This window comes from Recurvomyces mirabilis (assembly GCF_035927965.1).
Source record: "Recurvomyces mirabilis strain CCFEE 5264 chromosome Unknown scaffold_35, whole genome shotgun sequence".
Lineage (NCBI taxonomy): Eukaryota > Fungi > Ascomycota > Dothideomycetes > Mycosphaerellales > Teratosphaeriaceae > Recurvomyces > Recurvomyces mirabilis.
The window spans coordinates 115290-125197 of NW_027041969.1; the positions used below are offsets into that span (position 1 = coordinate 115290).

At 52.6% G+C, this 9908-nt stretch overlaps 4 protein-coding genes across 4 annotated transcripts; 1 reads left to right on the forward strand and 3 right to left on the reverse strand.

Annotated features, from left to right (window-relative positions):
- Window positions 1-34: 34 nt before the first annotated feature.
- On the forward strand, window positions 35-3292 carry LTS14_009939 (uncharacterized protein; the record flags this gene model as incomplete). The annotated part of the gene is made up of 1 exon (XM_064842617.1): window positions 35-3292. The coding sequence occupies one exon, from the start codon at window positions 35-37 to the stop codon at window positions 3290-3292; it is 3258 nt and encodes a 1085-aa protein (XP_064689807.1).
- Window positions 3293-3747: 455 nt separating this feature from the next.
- On the reverse strand, window positions 3748-5262 carry LTS14_009940 (uncharacterized protein; the record flags this gene model as incomplete). The annotated part of the gene is made up of 6 exons (XM_064842618.1): window positions 3748-4129; window positions 4224-4508; window positions 4560-4736; window positions 4785-4832; window positions 4889-4932; window positions 4987-5262. 6 exons carry the CDS (start codon window positions 5260-5262, stop codon window positions 3748-3750), a joined length of 1212 nt encoding a protein of 403 aa, XP_064689808.1.
- A 950-nt stretch (window positions 5263-6212) lies between these two features.
- GEF2 (chloride channel) lies at window positions 6213-8910 on the reverse strand (the record flags this gene model as incomplete). Its single annotated transcript, XM_064842619.1, has 2 exons — window positions 6213-8691; window positions 8747-8910. 2 exons carry the CDS (start codon window positions 8908-8910, stop codon window positions 6213-6215), a joined length of 2643 nt encoding a protein of 880 aa, XP_064689809.1.
- Window positions 8911-9286: 376 nt separating this feature from the next.
- On the reverse strand, window positions 9287-9903 carry MNP1 (54S ribosomal protein L12, mitochondrial; the record flags this gene model as incomplete). The annotated part of the gene is made up of 2 exons (XM_064842620.1): window positions 9287-9613; window positions 9670-9903. 2 exons carry the CDS (start codon window positions 9901-9903, stop codon window positions 9287-9289), a joined length of 561 nt encoding a protein of 186 aa, XP_064689810.1.
- Window positions 9904-9908: the final 5 nt, after the last annotated feature.

The window sequence follows — 9908 nt, forward strand, 5'->3', positions numbered from 1 at the left end:
CTTCCTTGTCTACATTTGACACTACTCACGCAGGATGGGAACACCCACATATGCAGCTCCCAAAGAGCCGGACCTTAGTATGAGTGAGCTTGAGCGGCAGATGTTGCCTCGTGGCCGCATCACATACGCTCCCGAAACCGACTATGTTCGGTTAGGGTCTACTCGCCGCAACAAAAACCAATCCAGGTCGCTTTCACGGGACTCTATCTCGATCCATACAGCACGCCGGAGTATCGATCCTGCCATTGTCCTTCCACCAGCCTTTCGCACACTATCATTCGAGATCGAAGAAGGCAAAAGACAGGTAGCCCTCGAGGATGAAAAGAAGCGACGGGACCAGGCGGCTAGGAAGCCTGCGGAGATCGAGTTCGGCGAGATGGATCATCACATCCTGTCTGTGGCTAACCTCTTCTTGCGGCTCAACACTTCTCGTGGTACTGGCTTGACAGCTGCTCAGGCAGCGCAGCAGCTCAAGACTGTCGGCATGAATGTGCCATCCGCTCCGCCATCGCGGTGGTTCAAGAAAACATTCGTCTACCTCTATGGTGGATTCGGATCGATCCTGTTTATCGCCGCTATTCTGGTCTTTATCGCTTGGAAGCCGCTTGGCCAACCACCTGCGCCCGCCAACCTTGCTCTCGCCATCGTACTGGTCCTCGTCTGGGTTGCTCAAGCTGCGTTCACATTCTGGCAAGACTTCTCCAGCTCGCGTGTCATGGCCTCGATCACTGAGATGCTTCCAGACGAGTGCGTGGTCCTTCGCGACGGCTCACAGCAGCGCATTGATGGCAGAGAAATTGTCCCTGGAGACATACTTCGGATTACTCTTGGCAATCGCCTGCCAGCTGACGTCCGCTTCGTTGAGGTCTCCTCGGACGCTCGCTTTGACCGCTCGATCCTGACTGGTGAGACTGTACCTCTTCTCGCATCTGTCGAGAGCAGCGATTCCAACTACCTGGAGACGGCGTGTATCGGCATGGCGGGAACACACTGCGTATCTGGCAGCGGCTGGGGGCTGGTCCTGGAGACTGGAGATCAAACCGTGTTCGGCCGCATCGCAAAGCTCACCAACGCCCCGAAGCCTGGTCTCACCCCACTCCAGAAGGAGATCCTCTACTTCGTCTGCATCATCGTTGGCTTGATGTTGACGATGATTCTTGTGGTCATCATTGTTTGGGCAGCATGGCTACGCAAGACACATCCAGACTGGATCTCGGTGCCAAGCTTGATCGTGGATTGTGTGTCCGTCGCCGTAGCTTTTATCCCGGAGGGCCTGCCTATCGCTGTCACGGCGTCTCTGACCATAACGGCCAACATTATGAGACGCAACAAGGTCCTTTGCAAGAGCTTGAAGACCGTGGAGACGCTCGGTGCAGTCAATGTCATATGCAGTGACAAGACTGGCACACTAACCAGGAATATCATGGCCGTCACTGAATGTTTGGTCGGCAAAGAGTCGTTACCAGTCAACAAAGCTTCGAGCGCGTTCGAGAACCATGCTGGTTTGCAGAAGCTGGCAGCTGTGGCGTCCGTCTGCAATGATGCAGAGTTTGATGCCTCTACGTTGACGGCGCAGATTATAGATCGCAAAGTCAACGGCGACGCGACTGACTCTGCCATCCTACGTTTCGCGGAAGGCATGCACCCGGTACAACACACACGTGCTGCATGGCGATCACTGTTCAAGGTGGCTTTCAACAGTAAGAACAAGTTCGCCATTAACGTTGCTCAATCAGAGGCCCAAGTGACACCACTACTCACGATTAAGGGTGCGCCAGACATTCTGCTACCACGCTGCGGCTCGTACCTAAACACTGCTGGCTTTGTCGAGCGCCTGGAAGAGTCTGACCGCCTTGAGTTGGAAGCTATCAAGGATAAGTGGTCATCTCAGGCACGTCGTGTCATCTTACTTGCCCAAAAGCCACTAGAAGCACTTCAGTTCACACTCGACCAGCCGAGGGAGTACGAGCGTGAGGTTATGGCCAATGCTATGAATGAGCTGATCCTGGTCGGTCTTATCGCCATCGTCGATCCACCGAGACCTGAGATACCAGAAGTCGTACGCATCCTACGTGGTGCTGGGATACGCATCTTCATGGTGACAGGCGACTTCAAGCTCACAGCTGCCGCCATCGCTGCAGAATGTGGCATCATTACGCAAGAGAAGAGACACGTCCACGATGTGACCAACCTGGCCTTCGAAGATGAGTATCTGGAGAAGGCTGGCATAGAAGCGAGCCACTCCTTCGACTCTGAGCGTGTATACTCAATTGTGCTCAGTGGATCCGATATCGAGACTCTGGATGATCGCCAGTGGGATAGACTGTGCAAGTACCACGAAGTCGTCTTCGCTAGAACCACGCCAGAACACAAGTTGCGCATTGTGAAGGAGCTACAGAAGCGTGACCTTACTGTTGGCATGACCGGCGACGGCGTGAACGATGCACCCTCGCTCAAAGCCGCAGACGTTGGCATTGCAATGGGCGGTGGCTGTGATGTCGCTCTCGAGGCAGCCGACATGGTTCTGCTCGACTCGTTCGCTGCCGTGGTCGAGGCTGTCCGCTACGGTCGTGTCGTGTACGACAATCTCAAGAAGACGATCTGCTACCTCCTGCCCGCTGGCTCATTCTCCGAGTTCTGGCCAGTCATCACGAACGTCGTCTTCGGTCTACCTCAGATCCTGTCATCATTCTTGATGATAATCATTTGCTGTTTCACCGACTGTGCTGCTGCAACTGCTATAGCCTATGAGAAGCCAGAAGCGGATGTGCTCAACCGTCCGCCTCGCAATGCTAAGAAGGACCGGCTTGTGGATTGGAAGCTCATTCTGCAAGCATATGGCTTCATCGGGTTGTTCGAGACAACATCATCTTTCGCCATGAGCTACTGGTATGCCCAACGCAATGGTATTCCTTTCTCGATGCTCTGGTTTGGCTTCTCATCAGTGACGGACGAACAGCAGAATCTGCTCAACACAGCCAGCTCGGTCTACTTCGTCAATCTGGTCGTAATGCAATGGTTCGTGCTGTTCGCCATCAGGACACGACGACTATCCGTCCTCAAGCACAGCATCAATTGGTACCTCTTGCCAGCCATTATCTTCGCGCTACTGGTCGCGATCCTTTTCTTGTACCCGGCTAAGTTCCATGACGTGCTTGGCACGAGCACAGTGCCTGTGGAGCATTGGTTCCTGCCGATGGGCTTTGGCATGGGCTTGTTGCTGCTTGATGAGGTTCGGAAGGCGGTCGTGAGAAGATACCCGGAATGTATGCTGGCAAAAGTTGCATGGTAGAGGATGTGGAGACTATAGGTAGTATCTTCAAGAGGCCATGAGCAGAAGTATCGTTACGAATCTGATGATACTCTGCTAGGTATTGACTAGCAAATCGCACTCGATCAGCAAGCGGACGCTTGCGCGGTCAAATCGTAGCATCTTGAATTGGACGTTATTTACGTCCGTCTTGGGATAGCTCTCCTAGAGACTCACAGACCTGCAATCAGCAGCTGGCATGATTCGACTTTGTTCGAGAATCATTCCTGCTTAGGTAGTATCGTCCCAAGTTCCGTCACTTGCTCGACTCGGAATGGATCGACCGTAGCCTGTCTGAACTTTCTTGCCGACACTTTCTGCTCGAATAGTACATCAAGTTCGCCGAATGTTCGACCCTTTGGCTCTGGCAGCCTGAAGTAAGCCCATGTGAGACAGAGAAAAGAGGTCCCAGCCCAAAAGTAGCCTGCTCTGGCTTTTCAATTCCACGCACTGGGGTTGAGCATATAGGGCGCGATTACCCCGTTAATGATACCTTGACAGTTGTACAAGCTTCTGGCGAGCACGATTGTCTTGGTCCTAAGGCGACTAGAGGGAATCTCGGCGACGATTGAATACGCAACTGTTCCCACAGCTATATCGTAGCAGAGGGTGAACAGAAGCAGGAGGCTGCCGGTGCCGTAGGAAGCAGCTTTGGTGTGCGCAAGGCTAGTGAAGCCTATCATCATGAGGACGAAAAATTGTGCGAGAAGACCACCAAGAAAGATGGTTCGACGACCAGAATACGTCATTGCAAACCACGAGATCACCACTACGATCATAGCAACGGCATATAGCGTGATGGAGAAGTCGAACGATATGCTGCACATTTCGTCAGCGTATGATACCAGGGTCGACATCGGACGGGCGGAACCACCGCGAAGTAATACGTGATGCATTATGATGGTGGACTCACCTGGTAGGTAGCCCAGCTTGCTCGAAGAAGTATGCGGCGTAGCCTATCTGAGATGCTCCACTTGCAGCTTGGATGACCCATGTAATGCAGGTGATCTCAGTGCGTCTGAGGTTGGTGCCTTTGAAGCAACTCAGGTACGAGATACCAGAGTCAAGTTCTTTTTCGATTTCGTTTGTATGTCGCATCATCGATATGGTATCATCTAGCCCGGATTCAGTCTCGGTGGTGTTGAGTCTCTGCAACGACTTCTTGGCGTCCTCGTGGCGACCTTTGCGAACTAGCCACCTAACACTTGTTAGCACCGAATACGATGGTTGCTTATATCGACCGAGCGACCAGGGCGACTCGGGCGCGAAAGCTATGCCGACTATCAGAGGGACAGGCCACATCCATTGCAGCGCGAAGGGGATCCTGTAGGACCACTCGTCCGTCCTTCTCAACATCGCTCGTAAAACACCACTTCGGATGAGCTGACCGAGGCCCCACATCATGTTCACATACGTGGTGAGATATCTCCGAACCATCAGCACCCTGCTTTTCAGTATGTAGCATTATACGTACCCTCGAAGGGCAGTCGGGCAGACCTCGGCGGCATATGCCGTGGTCAGGCTGGAAAACATTAGCGTTTGTCATTTGTGCTACTTTATGCCGAAGAGGATACTCACGTCTGGAACACGCCCCAAGGCACACCCAACAACACTTCTGCGACCTGTATCGATAAGAATCACTCCACTGGAAGGCATTCCATGGTGGGATACTTTACCTCCAGTGTCTCAATGTTCTGTGCGAGAAATGGGACGAAAATCAAACCACAGAGCAAGATCAAGGTCCCAATCATGGTCCGCTTGAAACCGAACTTGTCGCAGATGATGCCGTTCAACAGCAAACCAAGGATCTCGCCTATACGGGCCCCATTACCTAGACCTGCTTGCCAAGGCGCAGGTATCTCCCACTTGCCATTCTTCTCGACTCCATACGTTTGTCGGAAAGTTGGGTAGGCGTAGAAAGCACCAATCAGAACAAGGTCGTAGCCCTCCATGGCCACTGCAGTCGAGAATAACATCGACCAGAAGACGGCTTGGGGTGGCTTTTGACGGCTTCGCGAACCGTCATGGCATGCTCAGACTGGGTCGCTGCTTTGGCCTCGTTGGCTAAATGGACGAACTTTGGATCATTCATGGCCAGTTCCGTCGCTACACTGCTTTGCAGTTCCGCGGCGCCCCCATGAGTATCGCCGGCCCCCAACGTGCCTGCAGAATGGCTTGTGTGGACCGCCATGGTCATGAAGTGGTGCGTGTATCAATCTGCTTAAGCGCAGGAAAGTGCAAAATCGGAAGTCGTGCTATGCATGGAAGAGTGTGAGATCTGCAGAGGGGACGTAGGCGGATGTCGTGCTCGAAGGATGCATGGTAGCACCCACCGTGAGATGTGCCGAAGGCTTACAAGTCAAGTCTCTATGCTAGCATGATAGGAACCTGAGATAAGACTGTGTTTCGACTCTATGATTTGAGTGGTACTCTGCATGTGAGTCGAATAGATGTAAGATTACGAAACGTTTCTACATTGAAGGTGCAGGAGCAAAGGAGGCACCGAACGAAACCCACTTTACTCGGGATATCCGTCCCGTTCCGCTTGTCACCTTTCTGTACTATCAAGTTGATCACTTCTACCAGCAACGATGCTCCCAACACAGACCGTGGACTTCTACCAAAAAGGTCATCATACCCGCTTGCATCAGCTGTTAGTCATCAGGCCTGCGGACATCAACGACTCTTCGCATTAGACAGCTTCCTTGCCGAGCCCAGGTTACCCCTGGACCACGGCATCGCAGCCATCTTAGAACTTGCTAATCGAGATATCTTCGGTTCCTTGTACATGGTAAAATCGCCTTTCCAGAGTGCGAGGGATTGTCGGACAACGTGACAATGGCGGAACAGATATTCACTAATGACGATCAAAATGTGGTTCGACGAAGCTACGGGACTGCAATTAGCCTTCGTCTCCTCGACCATTGCCGGTCTCATCCTCATCTCTGCGCAATAGACCTCGTTCGTCTTCCCGTCCCTGGCCCTCTTCTCGGAGTACTCCGACACCGCCACCTGTCCTGCCGATCTCTCCCTCATTTAGCACAAACCATAGATCCTTCTTCGTCAGCAAGCCAGACAACGCACCCTTCTCCGTGAAGATGACGTAGCGCAAGCCTAGCTTCTCGAACATGTCTTTCGTGAGGTGGAAGGTACTACGCGCCGAAAGCGTAATAGGTGTCTGGTCCATCCATGGTCGGAGGTCAAGCGTGACAGTTGGGTCCGCAAGAGGTCGGTGCTGGAAGAAGCACTCTGTAGTCGGTGGCATAGCGCGGGAATCTAGTACGGAATCTAGAGCGAAGGAGAGCTCAGTCCGGCTGATGTAGCCTAGTAAGATGCATTCGTGTAGATTGTTGATAACTGGGAAGCCACGAGAACGATGCTCTTTCAGCATGTCTTGCAGACTTTCGATTGTATGACCAGTTGCTGTTATGCATACAATATCTTCGTACCGTGTCATAATCTGACTGACTGGCACATCGGGCACTGGGGTATCGTCCTTGTTGTCGATGAACGGATAACCTTGAAACTGGATCCATGATTCGTAAATGCCGCGCTTGCCAAATGCATCACCCACCCATTTGCTAAGCATGACTGCTATCATGATAGGTAGGACGTAGGTTAAGGCGCCAGTAAGCTCAAACATGATGACCACTATGCTGACAGTCATGCGAGTTGTGCCAGCCAAAGCAGATGCGGCGCCAATGACGGCGTACGTACCTGGTGTGACACAAGGTATATCCGGCTCACAAGAGGCGAAAGCGATGAAGTTCGGATGCTCGCGTTGCCAGACCTCTACTATCAGTCCGACCACACGACCATACAAAGCTCCGACTGCCATGGACGGTAGGAGGATGCCAGCTGGTACTTGTAGGCCAAATGTGATGGTTGCCAGCACGAAGCCGATGAATGCCGAGAGCAGTAGTATGAAGATGACTCCCGTATTGGCTATGCCCGCCTTGCAAAGACCCAGATAATCGTCGTTGACGTCTCGGCATTCTGTGAAGAGGTATTCGACAAGTTCGCTAGATTGTGCGCGCAGAAACGTTACTGGGAAGCTAATCAGCGCCGTGACGAAAGCAACCACGACCACTTCGAGGACAGGGCGGTTCAGGAATGGATTCGAAGTTGAGGCGCGCCATCTCGCGATTCGCATGTTTAGCTTGATGAACATAGCGCCATACAGCCCGCCAATGATGCCGATCATCGAAAACGGCAGCAATTCGAATGCGTGCCAGCCGCTGTGGTATGTGACTTGGTAGAGGACAAGCTTGCCAGTCCGGAATGGGTCGAAAGCTTGCAAAGTGACCGCGGCGACCATAGCGCAGACGAACGATGCCCACATTGTCTTATCCGGGAAGTAATATGAAAGCTGCTCCAAGCTGAAGAGCACGCCACCAATGGGCGAGCCGAATGCCACAGATATGCCAGATGCTGCGGCGGCGGACAGTGTTTCTCTCTTTCGCGCTTCGTTGCCATTGATGCCGTGAAATAATTTCATGAAGAGGTTGGCGCAACAGCATGCGACATGCACAAGAGGTCCTTCTTTGCCTAGCCACATGCCTGATGCGACAGCTAGACACAATCCAAGGGATTTGACCACCAATGTCCAAACTCCTAGAAATCGTCGAATGACGAATCCTCCCAGCATCGTCTTGATTTCTGGTATACCGCTCTGCTTGGCGTATAGCGAGTATCTATTCACCAGCAAGCTCGCGCATGTCGCGAAGAACACAGACAAGAGCACAAACACAATGTACTCGATGATATAGCTCCCACCTTTGTTGTGCACACCAATCGATGAGCTCCACGTTCTCCAGTCGGCACACTCTGCAAAACTGCCTGTACCCCAGCAGCAGAATGGCCGACTGAGGTAGAACTTCCCGCCGCTTTCGACATTGCTGCACATGCCCTGCTTTAGATCGCCCATCCAATCGCTGGCGACATCAATACCTGCTGCTATCCCTCCCACTGATATACCAGTGGCAACCAGAATCCACCATACCTGACTTGCATCGGCCAGAAGTTTTAGCTGACCAAGAAGGCCTGGTGTATTGTCAGTAAGCTGCCGTAGTCGTGTGCGCTCTTTGTTGTACTCGTATATCCAGTCGATGGCTGTGAGGTTGTCGTAGCCTACTCTCCTCCCTGGGCCCTCCACGTACCAGTCCAGGCCTGCTGCGTCCTTGGCATCATGTCCTCCTATTGTTGGATCACTGGTGATGTTCAGATACGACAGGATGTTGTTAGTCGTAGGGTGAACTCGTCCAGTATGAGCTGCGTCCGACGGTACGGGCGTGGCATTGCGACTGCGGGAGAAAGGCGAGGGTAAGAAACGAGATGCGAAGGATGGTTGAGCGGCTTTGTTCTTGCGCTTGAACGAGACACTATAGCTGTCAGCATGTGAACCACACTCAGCCCCTCTCCCACGGCGAAGCATACCCTCCAGTCAATGTGTCGGTTTCGTGCAGTGGGTCATCCTCCAGCAGCTCGTCCGGCTGAATTTCGAATCCATCGTCGGAATCATCGTCGTGGTCGGGAGAAGTCCGGCTAGAGGAGGCTAGGGCGGGCGCGTGTCCGTCAAGGTGAGGCGACGAGCTCGACATAGGGTATGGCCAATCATCGAGACATCGTATTGTCGTTGTTCTATGATTTATTAGGCAGCCTAACGGGAGGTTCGACGCATGTGAACATGCTCGCTGACTAAGCGGCCTTATACAGACAAAGGAGGATCCCATGTGCACAACTCTGGATATCTCTGCACATCTACGCTCAGCCATATCGAACGCATATAGCCTACTGGTTGTGAATGCTGAAGGCTTTCTGCGTCGTCAAGGAGATGTCGGAGATACGACTGGACCTTTGGTATAGTACTGCCCTTTTGTACACCATATATGGATATCATACAGACACCTGTTCCGACCAGCTTTCATGCGTGCTTTATAACGCCAGCAAACGCCGCAGTAGCAAGACACCTACCTTCTACTCCATCTTGACAACAGCACCAAGTGCCTTCATAGTCTCAATCATCTTCTCCGCCTCCTCCTTCGGCACGCCCTCCTTCATGACCTTGGGAGCGCTCTCCACGAACTTCTTGCTATCCACCAAACTCAAACCTAGCATAGCCTTGACCTCCTTAATCACCTTCGGCTTCGATCCAGCCTCGAAAGATTCCAGCTTAAGGTTGAATAGTGTCTTCTCCTCCTTCGCAGGGGCTACCTCTTCCGGCTCCTCAACTGGTGCGGCTGCTGCTGGAGCACCGGCGGCGGCAAAGCCACCCACGGGCATATCGGGAATGTTCAGTCGTGACTGATAGCACATTAGAGTTATGATTGTTGGTCACGGACGGCGAGAGACTCCTGTACCTTCAAGCTCGAGACAAGATCGGCCGTCTCCAATAACGTCAATTGCCCTATTTGATCCACTATCGTAGCAATCTTAGGATTCGATGATGCTGCCGTAGCTTCTGTAGACTGCCATCGACTTATCACTTGCTTTCGTCTTCGAGTCGTCAAGGCTGCTGTGCATCGTGTCGTTGATTGGGTTGATCGAAGCGTTCGAGCGCATTGCCGCGCGGCATATCGGCAAGTAAGAGACATCTGTT